The 19,269-nt window shown below is 48.8% G+C and overlaps 1 protein-coding gene across 1 annotated transcript; it reads right to left on the reverse strand.

The window, feature by feature from the left end:
* Positions 1-931: 931 nt before the first annotated feature.
* Positions 932-18,999, reverse strand: CPA5 (carboxypeptidase A5; the record flags this gene model as incomplete). The annotated part of the gene is made up of 11 exons (XM_080932438.1): positions 932-1,119; positions 1,476-1,560; positions 1,833-2,032; positions 5,140-5,230; positions 5,658-5,768; positions 6,131-6,232; positions 7,345-7,446; positions 8,924-9,022; positions 16,547-16,681; positions 17,682-17,763; positions 18,896-18,999. 11 exons carry the CDS (start codon positions 18,997-18,999, stop codon positions 932-934), a joined length of 1,299 nt encoding a protein of 432 aa, XP_080788564.1.
* Between the last annotated feature and the right edge of the window lie 270 nt (positions 19,000-19,269).

The following is a 19,269-nucleotide window of genomic DNA, read 5'->3' on the forward strand; positions in this document are numbered from 1 at the left end:
TGAAATCACCTTCCTCCAGCAAATGTCTCCCTTTTGAACAGGCTGTGTTGAAGAGGCTTATTTCTGCATCTTTCTACTTTCCTTCTCCTCTGTGTCGCTCAGGTACTGGTTTACAGGCATCCAGAATCCTCGCACGCACGCGCGCGCACACACACACACACACACACACACTCATGCACATGTGCTCACAAAGGGCCTGACTTTTGCAAGTAACAGTCTTGTTCTTAAAACTAGTGCTTCTGCCTCAGGCTGCTGCAAACACGTGGAGCCTTCAGTTGATTTCTTGCTCCTAGGACATAGCAGCAGGCCCTCTTCCTGCTCCCCAAAGGCAGGAGCTGGAGAAAACTCCTCACTAGGGTCTCAAAACGCTGTTCTCTTACTCTCAGTAAAGTCCACTCAGTACATGCCTGACCTTGATGGCCACAAACCAAGGACTTGTTCAGATTTAGACATGGGTTTAGTGAAATCCTTGAATAAGCCCCTTGAATGTGTCCTCCATCCTGTTCCCAGTCTGAGAGGGTGGAAGGAAAGGACTCTCTTCTCCCTCAAGGGGACAGAAAGTTCACCACTGGATATTCTGTTGTTTAAATCAAGCCTAATCCCCTCTGGATTTATTAAAATGTCAAAAACTGCTAGGGCAATGTATATTTTGGCTGTTCCCAGGGATTGGGAGCAAAGATAGGGAAAGGTATAGCTCAGGCCTCATATTTTCCTGAAGGCAGCAGGGGGTGGGGTGTTCCAGACTTGACAAACTGCCCTGAGGGAAAGCCTAAACATCCCAAAGATGGCAGCCAACACTTGAGGCAGGGAGGCCTGTTCAAAGTAGCTTCTATTTGCTAAGGGTCCAACGACAGTTTGGGAAGGGATACGTAATTCAGAGGACATTCAGGGAAAGGGGTGAACCCCAGCTGCTCTGGCCTGAGTAGTGTGGCTAATAGGGGTGATTCAGGGTGTGTTTCATGATTGTCCGTAACGCCATCCATGTTTCCTCGGCTGTGGGAACAATCTGTGAGGCTGGCAGCAGGAAGCCATATTGTCCTGTGTCCCGGAGCTCAAAGCTGAAGGCATACCTGATACCACTGTCATAAGCCCAGTCCACCGCGATCCCACTGGCTGAATCTAAAAAGAAAAGGGCCAAAAAGTGCCTGGGGAGAAGGTAGAAGGTGTAGTCACAGGATACAGAGGAATCCTGAGTGGAAAGTGGGCCCTGCAACCCACCTGAATCCAACCACACCGAGCTTCCTGATTCAGGCCTCATCCTGGGTCCTACCCTGCCCAACCCCAACCAGGTTCCCCCCTGCACAAGTCAGCCGATAGACTGAGAACCTTTCCCCTTGGAGGACTTTGTAGCAGAGTCTGTGCACTGATACTGCTGGGAAACAGATGCGTGGGTGCCACCATCCACCAGCCCATCTAGGTCAGTGGTATTGCTCAAGCTGCACCTGCCCTGCCCCAGGCGGATATGGCTCACTCACAGAGGGTGGTGCTGATGCTGCCAAAAATGTACTGCATCCCGTGCACCTTGTAGAGAGCCTTTACTGCATCCTTGGCAAGATTGAACTGCAAATGAAAGCCAGAGAGTAAGAGGAAGGGGATTGCCAGCCCTTGCACGCTCAGCAACTGGTGAGAAGCCCGGGCCTGGGACCCACTGACTGGAGATAGGACAGTTCCTCCAGCTTTGAACTGATCACACGTGGGAACAACTCCACTGAGTCCTCCGGCCGTGGACTTTTCCTGTCATTGGTCCAGACCCTCATACTGGGAACCAAAGGAGTCCTCTGCACATGTACCAGGGCTCTCTGCTTTCCCACACTCTCTCCAGCCAATCTTACCAACTCCTCATGGTTAGACACAGGCTCCAGAGAATGGCCATACGGATACATGACCATCTGAGAGTAGCTGTGGATGGAGATCATAGCTTTGAAGTTCCCGTGGCCGGTGATGAAGTCCACAATCGCAGCTACCTCTGGCTCTGACTCAGGTGCAGGCCCTCGGTAAGTCTCTGAGCAGGGGTTTTTGTTAGAACCATTTCCTGAAAGCAAAATAAAACCACTCAGTGAATTAAAGTTCCCAGGTGTGGTAAAACAGTATTCAATTCACAAAAAAAAAAAAAAAAAAAAAAACCAAGAAAACCTTGCAAGTTGGTTGAAGTCATGTGATTGCTTCTGGCAAATGAAAATTTAAGCAGAAATGATGTGTCATTTCTCGTTTGAGACTGTTAAGAGGAAAGGTGGCCAGGCCTGGTAGTGCATGCCTGTAATTTCAGCAGGGGCAGAGGCAGACAGATTTCTGTGAGTTCAAGTCCAGCCAGGTCTACAGAGTGAGTTCTGGAGGCCAGTTGAAGCTACATAGAGAGATCCCAGCTCAAAAGGGGGGGGGGGGGAGAGAAAAAGAAGAAGAAGAAGAAGAAGAAGAAGAAGAAGAAGAAGAAGAAGAAGAAGAAGAAGAAGAAGAGGAGGAGGAAGAGGAAGAGGAAGAGGAAAGGAAAAGGGGGTGACTGCATTCTCTTGTCTGTGTGACTGAAACAAATCTGCAGAGAAGCCCCCCTTTACCACTGGAAGACGGGCGTCATTGAGAGCAAGCTGCTCACATGGGACTTTGTGCACAAGCTAAACTCTGCGTTAGGCCATGTTTATTGTTGGATTTCTCCTCATACATCAGGATGAAGAAGGAAGCCACAGCCTGTCTCAGGACCCCTGTGTGTTTGCAGGGAGCACCCACTGCTCACGTGCTTACGTCAGAGAGGCAGGTCTGCCTGCCGAGATACCCTGAGGCCCTGAGTCTGTCCCAATCCCAGCCTCACCTATAAGCAGCACCACTTTTGCTAGCTCTTTTGGGGTCTATTGCTGGTCAGGACCTCAGATGCAGTTGTTCCCAGCCATCGCCCTAGAAGCCCCATGGACTTGCACATCAGGGGAAAACAAGATGGATCCCCACAGTCCCCATGGACTTGCACACCAGGGAAACAAGATGGATCCCACAGTTGCTTGAGGCTCAGCTGAGAATCACAGAAGTGGCTTTTGAGAGTTTTTCTCAGGGAACCTACTTGGAGGAGAGCACAGAGAAGGGTTGAGTGTGTGTGTGTGTGTGTGTGTGTGTGTGTGTGTGTGGTAAGCGCTCTAATGACTCAGCTTGGTAGCTGAGCTTGTTGCTTCTCTAAGAAGCTCTGCCTGTGCTTCCCTCCCCTGACACCATGTCATACAGTACAAGTCAAGATTTGTGGGTGAGCAACCCAAGGGGAAGGAAAAGTTCCTACGTCTTTCTCCCCTTCTTCCTCCCCAAAATGGCCGCATCCAAGCCTTATGGAGACCAGAAAGCTTCCCCAACTTTTGAAGCTTTGTGAGGGTGAGCAGCCCCTCTTGCCCCGGGGCCATCATCAGACAACTCAAACTAATCCTTCCCTGTAGTTCAGAGGCATGGTTCTCTGAGGGTTACCCAAGATACAACAATTAAGAAAATATGAAAACCTTAAGCTAGGTCTTCCCACCTGAATCACCTGTTATTCCTGGCCCCAGGCAGCCCCAAAGGCTATTCTGTCAGCAAAGAGCACATCCCCTCCTGGTTGGGTGTCCTTGCCTAAGGTTGGGGACCCTGTCTAGAAGAGGGAGCACAGCGGCCCCTGAGGGCCTAGGCTCACAGTAGCCCTGTTTGTGTGTCTCTTGAGCTACTGCACCTGCTCCACTTGATGAATGACACAGCAGATGAGCTGAAAGCTTTGTGTGTTTGCAGCCCACGCAGGGCAGGCGAGAGAGGTTCCCCTGCCAACGGCCAGGTGGCTGTGCCCAAATATGGAGAAACACTTCGGCCCATTAGTTCTGGTTTGAGCTAAGAAGAATAAACCAATCTTCCCCTGACCAAATGGGAATTAGCTGCTGCCTCTCTGACGTCCACAGTCAAGGTCCTCTGAGCCTGCCTGCCCCACAAGTACCTGCTAATGGATTCATTAGCTGTTTATTTTTCCTTCCCTAAAAATGTAATTTGTAGCAAAGGGAAATCTCTGAAAGTACATGGTGAATTATTAAAGCACTAATCTTCAGGTAGTGGGATTATGGGAGCTTTTCCACCCCTTTGGGCTCTCCTGGCCCAATAATTGTTTTTTTGTGCATCGTATAGCTGCAGATTTATTTATTTGTTCACAGGGAGATCCACAATGTTATTTTTCTCTAAGACAGAATTTACCTCTAAACTGGGCAACCTCGGGATTTGTGTGTATTATCAAGCCTGAGAGCCATTGCCCACCTAGGTCAGCCCTGGTCAGCTGGGGTCATACAGCTCTAATTCTGCAAAGCCGTATTCTCTTGCCTTGTTTCTCACATGGCCCTGATACTCAGCCCCCGCCACCACGACCTAGGGACTTTGCCTTCCATCCTTAGAAATTTCTTTATTTTCCATCATGAATGACCTCCAAGACACCAGATTTACAAAGACACCTAGATATAGACTTACGGATCTGCTTGTTAACAGGGGCATGGTGCCCCTTGGAGAGGCAACCCTTGTCTCCACAGTGGACTATAAATGCCACATCTGGGGCTGAGGTTGAGTGTACCCGGTTGACTATCCTGACTAGTCCCAGCATCCCACCCATTCAATTGCTGATTTGCTAGGATCCAGGTTATTTTCCCTGGGTATTCTAGTAGATTTGGTTTTCTTACCTAATCTCTGAGCCTTTGTCGTGTGTGTGTGTGTGTGTGTGTGTGTGTGTGTGTGTGAGAGAGAGAGAGAGAGAGAGAGAGAGAGAGAGAGAGAGAGAGAATCAGAAAGATCACTAAGAAACCAAGCCAGCCATGGATGGTCTAACCCTGCCAGAAGGAGCTAGCCTCCTTGAGCCTTTCTCTGCCATGTTCAGGATCTGAAACTTGCAATATCTCTTCATTTTAATAGCTAAGGGTTCCCTTAAATGTCCCCATGAAGGCTTAGCATCTAGATCCATGTATCACACGTGCAACCTCGCCTACATCCCACACTCGGACTTAGTGATGTGCTCACCTGACCCTGGTCCTGACACACACAGATTACACAATGGTGATGTCCCGTGCCTCCCAATCTATGAGTCAGCACACTCTGATGGTGTGAGAGGACCTACCAAAGAGCAGCTCCTCCTCCTCAAGTCCTGACCCTGGATGCAACAGTCTGCCATACCTCCAAAGCCTGTCTTCCAGTTCCTGTTGAGGTCCACGCCAATGCAGACGATGCCAGGTTGACTTGACTTGTTTTTTCGCCACAAGCGATTCTGAGAACGACCAGGTCATGCAGCCTCATTAATTGGGCCCACCCCCAGAAATGGGATATATGACATCCTGGCTCATGAACGGGAGAGGGGGGTCCTAGTGGGGCAGGAAGAAGCAAAGGGAGGGAGCTCCTGGGGACAGGATGGGCTGACATGGAGCTGGAGTAAGCCGATTGGATCTGTGGTTCAAGTAAGGTATGGATAGAAGTCTAATCACAGGCTGGTAGTAGAAGCTTCCTTGGGCAGTGGACAGGTTGTTGGGCAAGATGGTTTTAATCCCGTAGCTTTAATACCTCAATAGCCCCCTTTTTGCCAGCCAGGATCTCTGCAGAAAACTCCTAAAGAAGCCAGTTCCAGAGGCCACCATGACACTTCTCTGCCCCACACATACTCCAGATGACCACTACTGAGGGTCCCCAGCTGTTCTTACCATGCTATGAGTAAAAGCAAAGCCATCAGGGTTGGTGACAATCTCTATGAAAATGTCCATCTCATTTAATATTTTTTTCAAGACATGGTCTTTGCCGTATGCACTGACAATCTGCAAGAGAGGGTGATAGGAGGTGCTTTGCAGGTATTCCCCAGAAGTACAGCAGGGCTCTAAAACACAGGGGGGATGGCATCAGATGCATCCCTCATGGAACCAAAAGCTTAAGTTTTAAACACCTGGAAGACAGGAGAGCCTGAATTCCCTACTTGTAAAAGGCCAGAGCGTATGCTAATGTTCCCAAGGACAGGAGGTGATAGAGAACCCTGATTTTAAAGGAACTGAGTCAAACTTTTCAACTACAGGTTTCTTTTAATAAATAGCCAAGCATCCCTTCCCCCTGGTCCCAGCCCCTGGGCTGTTCCTCGGCCGCCATTCCCAGCTGGGCTGTTCCTCGGCCGCCATTCCCAGCTGACCTTCTGTGAGATCCAGATGCCGGTGGCCTGAGTGATCCACTCTCGGGAATGGATCCCGGTGTCGATCCAGATGGCCGTGCGATTCGGACCTCCAGTGCTGAACTGGGGGAAAGAATGAGACCACAATCAAAAGTGTGACCAAGACAGCCATGGTGCTGTCCCTCAAAGATGCATCCTCACTGTCTGGGATGAATCTGTATGTCAGAGTACTTAACCCGAGACTAGGTTGGTTACTATGCTGGTCTACGTACCTACACCTACAAAGTGTGGCCTTTACCTTACAGTACTATTCTTGGAAGGCAAAGTCACCCAACCTGAAATACAGAATTTCTCAAGACTGAAAGTATCTTACAACTTGTGCCTCTCAAACTTCGATGGACACATGTGTCTCACGGAAATATTAAATAAACAATATGCAGGTCTATGGAACAGTGGGTCGGGGGGGTGTAAAGTTTGCATTTCCAATTTTAGGCTTCTAGGCGATGAGGGTGCTGATGTACAAAGCCATACTTTGAGGAGCAAAGATGTAACGAGAGACTGTGGTAATGCCCAGTGAGAGCCAAAGTAGAAGCAAGTTCAGTCAGAGCAAAGTTAGGCAAGGCTACGCGACTGTCATCTCCCAGAGCCCCATGAAGCCAGTTCCCATCACCGGTGACAAACAATGCCATCGCCGGTGACAAACAATGCTGAGTACCCATGTGGTTCACATGGAGCACAGGCTGTGGATTGATTCCCTTCTGGGGTGTGACCAAGTCACTCCAGTGACCACATCTGCTCAAGCTTCAGTGGCTCCCATGAAGGGCTGGAAGGTTTCTCCAGTGCTGCATGCCCATCTATGGGGCTGTCTAAGGCAGACAACCTCAGTCATTGTCAAACCAACCCTACATGCACCTCCGTTCTCACTTAGCAGGTGAAGCAAGTTTGGTAACAGGAAGGGTGCTGACTCACCCACACTCACCCCAAGCTGAGGTGACAACTGACATTCTACAGCCCTGTCTCATTAGCACCTTCCACTATTTCCTGCCCAAGTTGCTCCACTGCCACCTGTCCACACTTACAAGGGTGAGTCCTAATGACACAAGCTCATGGACCTGTAGCACAGTATACATGCGTCATTCCTAGCCAGAAACTCCTGCCCAGCCACTTATCAATGAGCTCGATCTTAGGATAGACGCTCACTCTGTAGTCTACGGCCTGATTCAGTGGGCTCTTACCTTCAGGACCAGAATGGACCGATTTTCAAAGCTCTTGCCAATGTGAATTTTGGAGACAAGATTACAGTGTTCAGCTACAAAGTTGTCAATCCAACTATATATCTGAAAACAATGAAGTCTTATCAGACTGGGAGTTAAGTGGGCAGAGGGATGAACCCCAAGCATGTCAGTGAATGGGGTTCGTTCATTCACCCCACTTTTTTATTGCTTCCTACCTCCCCTGGGAGTCTAAAGAAAATATAGATCAAGAATTACAAATCCTGGGCTGGAGAGATGGCTCAGTGGTTAGAGCACTCACTGCTCTTCCTAGATCCTGAGTTCAAGTCCCTGCAACTACATGGTGGCTCACAGTCATCTGTAATAGGATCTGATGCCCTTATTTGATGTGTCTGAAGACAGCTACAGTGTACTCATATACATACAATAGATAAATCTTAAAAAAAAAAAAAAAAAAAAAAAAAAAAAGAATTACAAATCCTAAACATACCCTCAGAGCTAAAGGACATCGCATCGTGGCCTGGCAGGTTCCTTGTGCCCATGCAGAGCTAGTATTGACCTTACTCAAATCCTAGACATGCGCTGCCTGTGGCACCATGCGTCTGTGGAGCCAGAGGCAGGAGGACAGGCATTCAAGCAGCCTGAGCTATACAGGAAGAGCTATCTAAAATATTAATAACAATCAATTAATTCCTAGCCATGGCCTACATGGGTCTCTGTGTTAAAATCACTCTCTTGCCTTCCCCCTGTGGTCTGTTTTATTCATGTAACATCTCATACACTGTGGAGTGTTGTTTTATAACATTTTCACTCCTTCTAGTCTAAGCAGCTGAAGGGAAGGGTTGTGCTTTATTTATTGTTAACATCAATAACAGTGACAGTCTATATTAGTTCATTTTTTTGTCCTTTCAATACACACACACACACACACACACAAACATACATATGTGTGTGTGTGTGTATATATATATATATATATCAATAAATAAACATTAAAGTGGATTCTCCATTGCAGTCTTGGGGAATGAGAAGAACGACAGAGCAAACAATATCAATAATGACGTCCTTTAGCAGGCAAATGAGACCCTTTCCTTGGGCTTCTTTCTGGAGAGGAAATTCCTGCACTCACTTGTATGTTTTCTCTTAAACACGGTGACATCACTAACATCTAGCTGGGTGTCACTACATCATACATTTTTGCCAAGTAAAAGCAACTGCTTATTTCCATGGCCATGGCTTCCCAGTGTGCCTGGATTGGTGCCTCTCAGGAACACCAGAACTAGTTACAAGGAGATCAATGAATCACTTACCCAGGGGATGGGCTATGAAGTAGCCTCCACCTACTTTGTTCTGGCCTAAATAGATCTGCACCTTACCATGCCAACCAACGAACCATGTCGTAGACCCTAAGCCCACCTAGGTGTGCTTCTGAGCTGTTTTTCCCTTCATCTGATTCTGGACCCCTTAGGGCTGTCTACCGCCAAACATCCCTTTGCCTGTGCTCGTCCACGTTCATAGTCTCTATGGTCTCAGAATCCTTCTCTGGTCTCTGCCTGACCCTCAAATCCCAAGGGGTTCAGACCTCATCCAGAGTGTGATAGGAGGAATAACTGAAGCTGTTGGTACTGCGTTCCAGCCTCCGGGACCTCGCCATGGTGTCCCTCTCTTCATCCAGGAGCACCTAGAAGATAGGAAAACACACTGGAAAGGCAGAAGACGGCTTTGGACCTAGAGCATTGACACCAGGGGGAATGAGCCATCACATGCAACAGGAGGACATGTGTGGTTGAAGGGTGACTCTGTATATACTGGCACAGGACCCGTCAGTCTGAAGAGACTGGTGTTAAGTCCATCTCGGATCCCAGCTTATGGTAGAACTTGCTGTATGTAGCCTCAGTTTGCCTAGCTTAAGGACCAGGACAACAGTCTGTGCTGAGCTGCCTGGCAGGATAAAATGTAGTGGTGGATATGAAGGCCATTAAGAAAGATGATCATAGGTTCCTGCCACAGTTGTTTCTGTACTTAAAACACTGAGCCGTGGACCCTGGGCACCCTGAGGGAGCAGATTGGGGCTCTGACTCCCAACATCAACTCCTCTCCCAGGAAGTAGCTTCGACCACTGGTATGCGAGCCATTTCAGAGAGCCAGCCCAACCGCGATGAGTGTGTCAGTATTCCCACCCTGCTCCCTGCCTGCCAGATACAGCACACGTGAGCCAGAAGCAGTGTGCTCGAGAGATGGTTTGTTCTTGACATTTGACCTTCCCATGAAGCTTCCCACTGACCACAGGAAAGGCGGGCAGTCCGGTGCCTGTGTTGAGATGACTATTGACCCCTCACACGACCCCCCTGATGAAATCACTGCTGGGACACTTTTCCCAGCTTAGGTCAGAGTGTGATAGGCAGGTCCAGGACTAACACTGACTATGCAGAGTAGAAAGCTCCCAAGCCCTTCTGCCCGACACATCAACCAACATCCTCAACCACTCAAAGGGAGCTGTCCATGTGCTCTGGGTCACAGTTTGGACACTGCCTTATTTGGGGACCTTTGGTCTATGGCATCTTTATTCCCATGTTCTCTCTCACTTGGTCTGGTCACACCAGGTTCCAGGGAAGGAATGAGCTCGTGGTGTTTGGAGATAAAGCAGATTAGATACTGACAGCTCTTCAATGCATAGCTAAGAAGCGGCAGCATTGAGATAAAAAGCAGACCTTCCTGTTCCCAGCACTGGAATCCCAGGCCTAGCAATGATAACATATACACACAGATATGCATGTTTGTATAAATAAATATAGATAGAGAGGGAACGGGAGTACGCAGAATGCTGAGGGCTGAAAACTCTACCATACTATCCTTGCAATTAAAAAGTTTCTTCAAGTAATGAAAATCAAGTACCCTCAAGCACAGGAAAACAAGACACTAAAATGCCAAAAATAAATACAACAAAATGCTAATGGGGCCTGTTTGAATAAGATTAGAATTTGGAGCATCTCCCCCCTCACTCTCCTCTTCCGTTTGGGCTGCGTGCTTACGCTAGTTGTGAGTGAATAAATAATAACAGAACCAAATCCTTTGTGGCTGGTGTGAGGTGCCAGCTGCAGTGTCTTCAGTCCCTGGGAGAGAGGGTCCCCGCCCGATGCTATTCGTGACACGACTCACCCGGTTACTCATCCTTCCCCAGGGCCCTGTCCACTTGTTCACGACTCTCAAGTTCATAGATTACAGATTTTGAAATGGGACTAGAAAGTTCATGGCTCAAATGACTTCGTGTCTCAGCAGCAGCTACATGTTCGGGAATTAGAACTGCCATGCTTCAGCCACACTGGTCTAGCTTGGGGTTTTGCATTTGGGCAAAGCCACAAGGACTGCACATGTCAGGCATGGCTGGAGGAGGCCTTGCTTGTCCTTGAGGGTTACTCTCAAGTACCACCCTGGGAAGCTCTCACAAAAGGAGTGTATCTACTTCCCAGGAAATCCACCTAAATCTCCCCAGCCCACCATGACCAATGTGTGTCTGTCACTGAGGGCTTGGCAAGACCAGCTGTGGTGAGCAGCGGTGAGCAGGCTGACAACTGGGTCCAGGCAGGCCTAGTCCTGTTCTGCACCCAGTAGAATGAAGTTACAAGAGGTCATATGTCCCAGAATGTAGCAGGGCTTAAGTAGGATGATTTGGGGGTTGGGGTAGAGGGAGAACTGGGGAGAAAGCCATAGGTGGCCCAGGTCTTGCAATATGGCCAGAGAGACCCATAGGAAACAACTTTGAAGTGTTGAACAGCCTTTGTTCAAGAAATCAGGCGGAGGCAAACAGGAGGTTGGCACTAAATTGCAAATGTCTTTCCAAACATCCTCACAGCCCCGTGGAATGGATAAGACGCCCTCCTGGGGGCTGGGAATCCTCAATTCCAGGAACATTAATCTACCCTGGCCTGAAAACTGCACAGATGTTTGCTCCCTGACGGGGGTGGGAGAAGAAGACAGGGCTGAGAATGAGGCCTCCCATGGGTTCAGGATGTCAAACAGCCCTGTCAGACTCCTCAAGGGGGGCGGGGGCAGAGGAGAGCAGAAGCCAGCCATCACCTCCTTGGAGGCCAACAACTGACCTCAACAGCTAGGCCTGCCTGTGAATTCAATCATTACAGGATGCAGAAAGCAGCACCCCTGTGGTGAAGCAAAGCCGTGCCCAGGACCCCAGAGGTGGAGCTGAGGCCTGGAGAATTCCTTGCACCCTTGTTCCCACCACAAACCTCGACAGACTCAGAACATGGTGGGGAGCTGGGTGCTTTCAGTAGGCGGTCCCTGGCTTTCCTTTCTAGAACTAATGTTGGCTATTAAGCACCGTTTCTGGAAAGTGCTACCAACTGGATATTTTCAATATGGACCCCCACCAGCAGTTAAGGCTGAACCCTTGGGCAGTGAAACCCACACACAACCAACCATCTTGGCTGCTGAGGTACAAAATAGTATAAAACACAGTGTGGTCCGTGGGTCAGGCTGTCTCAATGACACACCAATATGGTCATCAATCTGAGCTCTGCCTCAGTTTCCCCTCATATGACAAGGATCATTTTATCGTACACTTTAGCATATACTCAAAAGTGCCATCACGTGGCCCATCCTGGCACTCAGTAAGCAGCAGGGAACATTAGCTAGGACAGCAATGGCCATGGCGGGAGAGAGGACGGGAAAGGTGAGAGCTGGCGTGGACAAAGGGATACCTGCTAGGACAACATTCCAGCAATGACCCCAGCAAGTACAAAGATGAACAGAGATGGGGCAGAACCGTGTCAGGCACGTTCTAGGAACATCAAAGAAGACAGCAGACACAGAGCACTAGGAAACAAGGGGGACCCACTTGGGGGTGGCTCACGTGGAGCCTTGGTCTTTTCAAGAACTTTGCATTTACGGAGCTTTTGCGTCTACACTCTCTTCCGTGCATTTCATTTGTGTCTGTCACTTGCCCGCCCGCCTGCTTTTCTGACAGTCTCACTATAGAGCCAACCTGGAATTTGACACCCCCCTAGCCCCATCTCCAGAGGGGTGGGATACCCAGCCCCAGCTGGGATTGGATTTATATATTTTGTAAAGGACAGGCAGGCAAGGGTAAGGCTGAGGAGGACAGTTAGATAGTTCCTGGAACAAAGTCTGGCTCTCCTGTGATCCCAGTTCTCCTGAAGGCAGAGGATGTTGAGTTTTGGAAAGACCCTTTGTGGTCACTGATATAGTTATGCTGACCCGCAGTGGTAGTTGGGAAGTGTCAGAAGTGTTTGAAGAAAGATTCTAAGGTTTGCAATAGGCGGGGTGGAGGGTTTGAAGAAAGATTCTAAGGTTTGCAATAGGCGGGGTGGAGGGTTTGAAGAGTCCAGAATGACTCCCACCTGTAGAGGTTGCAGGGCCCCTCAGACAGTCAGGGCTGGAGTTGCTCAGGAAGGATTCGGCTGGAGGAGGAGGGATTTAGCTCCTTTTCCCTGGAGCAAAGTATAAAGAACAGTCTGAGTTTTCCTGCAAACAGGAACCCTGTGGTTGACAGATCAACCAGGGAACCAAGACAGCTGGGGACAGTACAGCGTCCTGGGGTGGGGGGAGGAGAGGAGAACCACCATTGAACTGCACCCCAGAAAGACAAGCAATTAGAGCCCAAGTGGACTGGGCGTTCCACGTGCTTTTGTCCTGGGCCCTTTTGGTGAAGTGAGGGACAGACAGACTGCCAAAGGGGATGATGGGCGAGCAGAACAAATTAAGAGTCAGCATTTCTAGTTTTGTTCTAGAAGGAAGCAGAGAGGTGGGAGCTAGCCAGGGGAAGAGGGGATCAGAAAGACTTTTCGGATGGGCTCAGTAACTGCCTGTTTGTATGCTGATGTGCTCAAGGTCCCAGAGAGCTGCTGAAGCGGTATCCCTTCTAAATTGTATTCCTCTCTGGATGGTCAGATCCTGGGTGATTTTTGTTTTCTTCTTGTGCTTTTCTCCTGTTTTCCAAATTATCTAGCATGAATATTTATTAATTTTTGTAATCAGAAAAAAAGCCATTAAAATCCCAAGCGCTGGCTGCTCAAGTGAGGCCTTTGGTAGCGACTCATCCCAGGGGGGAAACGCTGAAGGACTGAAAAGAACGAAGAGGTGAGAAAAAATTACATGCAAATCAAGCGCCCTCGGAATCAGATAATTTCTTGCCTGGCCCACTGCAATTTCCCGACCAACCAAGCTCCTGCCTGTCAGTCTCCCAGGGCCCTGTAACAACCTCAGTAAGAGTGATGTTTCAGAAATGCAAATTTTGTGGTGTAAAAGACCCTCCTAAGTCTCCCCTCTGCCCACTCCACGGGGCAGAAGATACCGTTCACAACAAGTCCGGTCCCATCATCAAATCCGGGTGGCGGCTTCTTTTTCCTAAAGCCCCCCTCCCCACGCACATGCATGGGTAATTACAGCTTCACAGCGTCGGCGGCGACGGGCAATGCCTCCCATATTCGCTCCCATAGCAACCTGTGCTCACTCCATCAAAGCACTCACCCACTCCACCGCAATCACCAATCATGCAGTTCTTCCCATCCCCCACCCCATCCCACTGTCTAGCTCTCCTGGATACAAGACCCTGAGTTTGATGGGCTTGTTTTTGTATTCAGTTTCTGTGTTTCCAAGGGCCTTGTCCAATAGTCAGCACACAGTAGGCACATGTGTGCGTGTGCATGTGCGTGTGCGTGTGTGTACATGCATAAGAATGCCGAGGGCAGGGGCGGGTGCTCAGTGGAGTCTTTCTAAGTATTCCCAGATGCAGAGGTAGAAAAGGAAGATACAGGTCCCCTGCTCAAAATTTTTCCTCTGGACAAAAACCAAAAAAAACCACCAGCAAAGTTTTCCATGATCGGCTGTGCCTGTCCCTCACTGCCAAACACACTTCCTTTTTCTTCGTCTTCTCATATATATTAATTCAGTTCACATTTATTAAGTCCTAACCAAGGCTAGAGGTCTACAGATGCGCAAGAGAAAAACAAAGGAATGTAGGAGAGACAATGTATCAATGGGGACCCCCGCACTTGTCAGTCCTGGGCAGCTGGAGTTCATCCGGGCTACCATTGAAGCTATGCATTGAAGGCTCAGTCTGAGGGAACAGATAGGACTAAAGCTGGGCCTTTGTGTTCATAGCTCAAATAAGCTCGCTCCTCATCAACCTGGGTGTGCAAAGCCCCTTCTAGTTTTGTCAGTGCTTCTGAGCCTCTCTGACCTGCACCCCTCCCCCACTGTCACCACAAATCAACCAGAAACAACAGCCTCTCCCCACCCCTGGTGCCCTCAAAGCCACAGAATGACCTCAAGGAGGGCAGTCCGGGCTTAATGTTTTGCAGATTGCACTTTGGAGATTTGCTTGCAGAGGTTAGAGCAGAAAGCACAGACATTTTCCAGGGAAGGAATGACAAGTCTCACAGGAGGTCAGGCTTGGGGACTTCAGGAGAGGCTCTCGCTTAGGGGCCAGTGAGGGGAGCTCAGAGGATGTCCCCCGACATACAATAATCAATAAAGTTTGTCAAGACTTCTAAGTATCTGTTTGCCAAATGCTGCTGGCTTCCCAGGGCTGTCTAGCAGAAGCAGGGAAATGAGAACTTGGAAATAGAGCATGGGCTAAAAATGAGAACTCAGTTCTGGTCTTTTGATGTGGTAGCCCCTTTTGTCTGTGTGAGTTTCCCCATTTTTGTTTGTGGGGGATTTAATTAGAGAAACATCCCACCCCCACATGTTGAGCAGGAAAACAGATGTGTCTGTGAAGGATAAAGGACTTTGAATGGACCCAGTGCCCCAGCCCTGTGCTGCCCTGGGAAAGGAATGTTGCCTAATGCGTTGATCCCTTGGCATTCGGTGTCAAGTGTGTGCACGTTGGGAGGCCCCCTGTTCCCACACTCTGAGCCCTTAGAGGAGATTAGTGCGACCAGCATGGCTAGGAATGAATCTCAGTGGATTCGATTCTACAGGTACACAGGCAACCGCAGACTCTGCACAAGGGTGCAGCATGGGAGCCTCAGCCTCGCACAGTGCCCAAAGCTTTGTTATGGAAGGAGGCTGTGTGACTCATGCGCAGTGCATGTGAGCGCCCCAAGTCAATGTCAGGCATCTTATTCAATCACACTCCGCCTTAATTTTGGAGACAAGGTTTCACGCTGAACCTGTTGTTCTCTGATTATAAACTGGCTAATCAGAAAGCCCCAGGATCCCTGTCTCTCCCTTTGCCCCTGCCCTTCCCCATCCCCCACCCTCACAGCACTGGGATAACAGGCAGCCATGACACTTGTTGGTCTGGGTGCTGGTGAGAACATCAGCCACCTGAGCCATCTCCCCAGACCTGTGAGGGTTTTTAGGAGGTCCCCAAATGGAGGCAGGATGGAGTAGATTTTCACAGAAAAGAGAGTAAGGCATGGAATGAAGTGGGAACTTAAGATGCTGTTCTCCTGGTCCCAATCTGGGTCTGCCCTTCTCCCCAAACTACTGGAAGAATCCCCACTGGGGGGAGATGCTCAGAATGCATTAGGCACAGAGAGAGAGAGAGAGAGGCATGGCAGGGTTTCATGGGGCCTCTTTCCTCCATAGATCCCTCTAGGACTGTATGAGCCATAACAGAGAGCAAGGGGAAGTCATTAGAGGTACCAAGGAAGGACCTAAACTGTTCCCTTCTGCCTCCATTTTCCCTCTTATTCTTTGCTGCCAACTCTTCCAGAAAAGCATAAAGTCCATAGTTGCTAGACTTCCCTGCCTCTGTAGAGAAACTCTGTCCCAGACTTAAATTTCCTCTTTCATTTTTCATGTTTTATTTAGTTTGGCTTGTTTTTGCGTGTGTTCACGTGTGACGTCTTATTCGTTTGCTTTTTATTTTGAGACAGGCTGTCAAGTGCCATAGGCTGGCCTTGAACTTACTACAGAGCACAGGGTGGCTTTGAATTTATAATGTCTTCACCTCCCAAGATTATAGATGTGTGTCACAATGCCCAGTTTTAAGACTTGCTCTATGCAGAACCTTGGGCTTCATGCATGCCAGACAAATAGTCTAACAACAGAGCTATATCCCCAAGCCCAGAAATGTACAATTTAATTTCTTCCATAGCATGTCCATAAACATACAACTGCACACCCATGAGCAAGATGTCTGCTCTTAAGCCTGAGGGTGTCCCCACCCTCCCAAATGTGGGAAGTGAACTCCTCACTGTGAGTCAGGGTCGGCTCTCACCTGTATGTCCTTTATCATGACACTGTAGGCAAGGCCGTGAGACTTTAAATAAGCTTTAACACTGGGCAGCTTAGAGAAGGGAACTCTCATGTCCACAGGGAGGCTAGGTCTGGCCGGGCCGCGCCAGAAGTCCACCTTGTTCACAAAGAAAGAAAAAAGAAACACAGCTGTGTTTATCGACTGTCCTTATAATCAGTAGGCATCCTGGAGAATGAGGTTTCTTTTATACTTCAAAGAGATCCAGTTTCATTTAAAAGAAAAAAAAAAATCCCAGGGGCCACAGATAGGAATAAAGCTTCTCCTCACCAAGGTTCCTTCCTCACCTCCTACTTCACCCCCAGCCTCACTCACTCATTGCATAGACATCTGGGTCCACACAGCCTAGGGCTCCTACACATGAGGCCATCACTGGACGTCAGCCTGGACAAGAACCCAGGTCAGGAGAGGGAACATCACTTCTTCTAGTCCCGAGAGAAGCAGAAGAGGCAAATCTGGAGCCCGTGCCCTGTGTCTGCATTTCACATTTGTAAGATGAAGACACTCGGAGAGCAGTGGAATCCCTCATTCATGGGAACACTCATACAAATAGCTGCGAGCACTCTGGGCCATCTCCAGAAAAAGCTGGTTGTTTTACAAGCCCTCAAACAAAAGCCCTCTATTATCGTTGTCAAAGAAAATGTTTTCCATTGTGAAAACTTGTAGAGGACAAATGTTCTTGGAAACAGATACCCAGGCTGACAGACACAGACCCAAATACAACACATTCGCCAAGTGAAGCCATTCCAATTGGAAGGCAGATGTGATTGGGGCCCCTATGGAACATGGCACTGCAGTGGGGACATCTGCGCTTTCCTATGGCTTTAGGACATTGCAGCTGTTTTCAGAGTGTGCTCATAATCCTCCGTCCATGAAAGAAGGGAAAGCTAAAGGAGTCACAGTTTACAAAGGCCATCCAACTTTTCGGGGGCATGTCCTTAACATATGACAAAGAAGCCACACTGGACTTTTCCAGAATCTAATGATTCTTTTTGGAGACCTTAGGAAGGAAGGTTTGGGATTGAAAGGTTTAAGGGGGCAAGGCGAAGAACTGGGGTGCAAGTGTAATGATGATAGTATCCCCGGGAGCAGTCCTCACCTTCTGGGGCTTCTGGTTCTCCAGGTCCCTGAGAAGCGACAGCTGCTTCTCATTCTTGGCCAGGATTCGAAGAACCTGGTCTCTGGGGAAACATAGGGGAGGGTGAAGAAAGCTGTGGAGGCCTCCTGAAATGCTGGGACAATCGAAAAAGCAGGTGTGGAAGGGGGCAGGGGGGTGCTGAGCTGAAGAAAACCTGGACCATGAAAAAAGGGCTGAGGAGTGAGGCAGATGGATTAAAAGGGGCTGGGGAACCAGTGGTGGTCCCTGTGCTACCCCCTCCTCCATGCAAGGGGACATCAGATAATCCCAACCTTGGGGCAGAGGAGCTATGCCTGCTTCATTCCACGGGGTAGAGTCCCACATCTCAAGCTCCAGGGTCTGCACCCAAGATGCTGCTGGTGTTCAGCCTGTCTGGTTTTGGAACCCAGAGGATAACTCCCCTTCTAAGCTGTGTCTCTTTCTTACTGAAAGTCTACAGACCATCTGTCTACCTTCTGGGCCACTGGGAGGCCTGGAGTGTATGCTTTAACTTGATGCTTCAAAGAAGGATCATAGTACATCTACTTTTGGTATGAATGCATAGTCTAATAAGGGTTACTAGTCTCCTCAAATATTTTAGAAGAAATATAAACCTTCAGCCCTAAAGAAGAAAGTGTATAAAATCTATTGCATGTGATTTCCAGGTTTTCAATTGTTTTTTAACTGTCCTATATTAATTATATTTGATAATACTTTTTATGCATACATATGATATATTTTGATCTTATCTACCCCCTGCTCAATTCCCTCTCTTGTCCCCTCCCACTTCTGATCTTTTTCCTCTTCCCAATCACTCTCAATTTTAGGGGATCTTCTCAGAGTGCAGAAAATTTAACACAGAGCTTCAGAAGTGGAACTTTAGATTTGGAGACAGATAATAACGAAGCCAAGTTGTCCGGCCTGAAGTCTGAGTGGGAGACCAAAGCAGACTCTGAATGAAAGTTGAAGCATTTGTCTAGTCTCACCCAAGAAGAGACACAGACAGACACACAGATACAGAGACATAGACACACACTCCAACATTCACAGACACATACACATATATACACACTCTCCAACATACACACACACACACACACACACACACACACACACACACACACACACACATACGTAGAACATAGGTCTCCTCTCTCCCAGCCAGCCTTTCCTCCCACCAAGCAGCAGCAACTCACCCTGTGAAATTCACTTGGCTCCAAGCTACAGCCAGGATGAAGTTGCAGAACAAAAGTGTCCGTCTGTCCACAGGGCCTATTCCTTCTCCTTGGATACCCTGCATGCTTCTTCGTCCAGGCAGGCTTCAAAGGCTTTCCTCCAGCTTAGGCATGGCCCCGGCCTCACAACAGCGCATCACCGAAAGGCCAGCAGGCTGGGCCTGAGAACAGACATGAGACTCTAAGGAGGTTGAGCATGTGGTACCCACATGCCCGTCCTTGGAAGAGCTGGGCCACTCTCCTCCCTCCTTTCCTCAGAAGGGAATGGAAAGATGGAAAAATGAAGACAAGACCCTTAGTGTTTCTTTCGTCTGCAGGATGGGTGGGAAATTCCC

This window comes from Micromys minutus (genome assembly GCF_963924665.1).
Source record: "Micromys minutus genome assembly, chromosome: 18".
Lineage (NCBI taxonomy): Eukaryota > Metazoa > Chordata > Mammalia > Rodentia > Muridae > Micromys > Micromys minutus.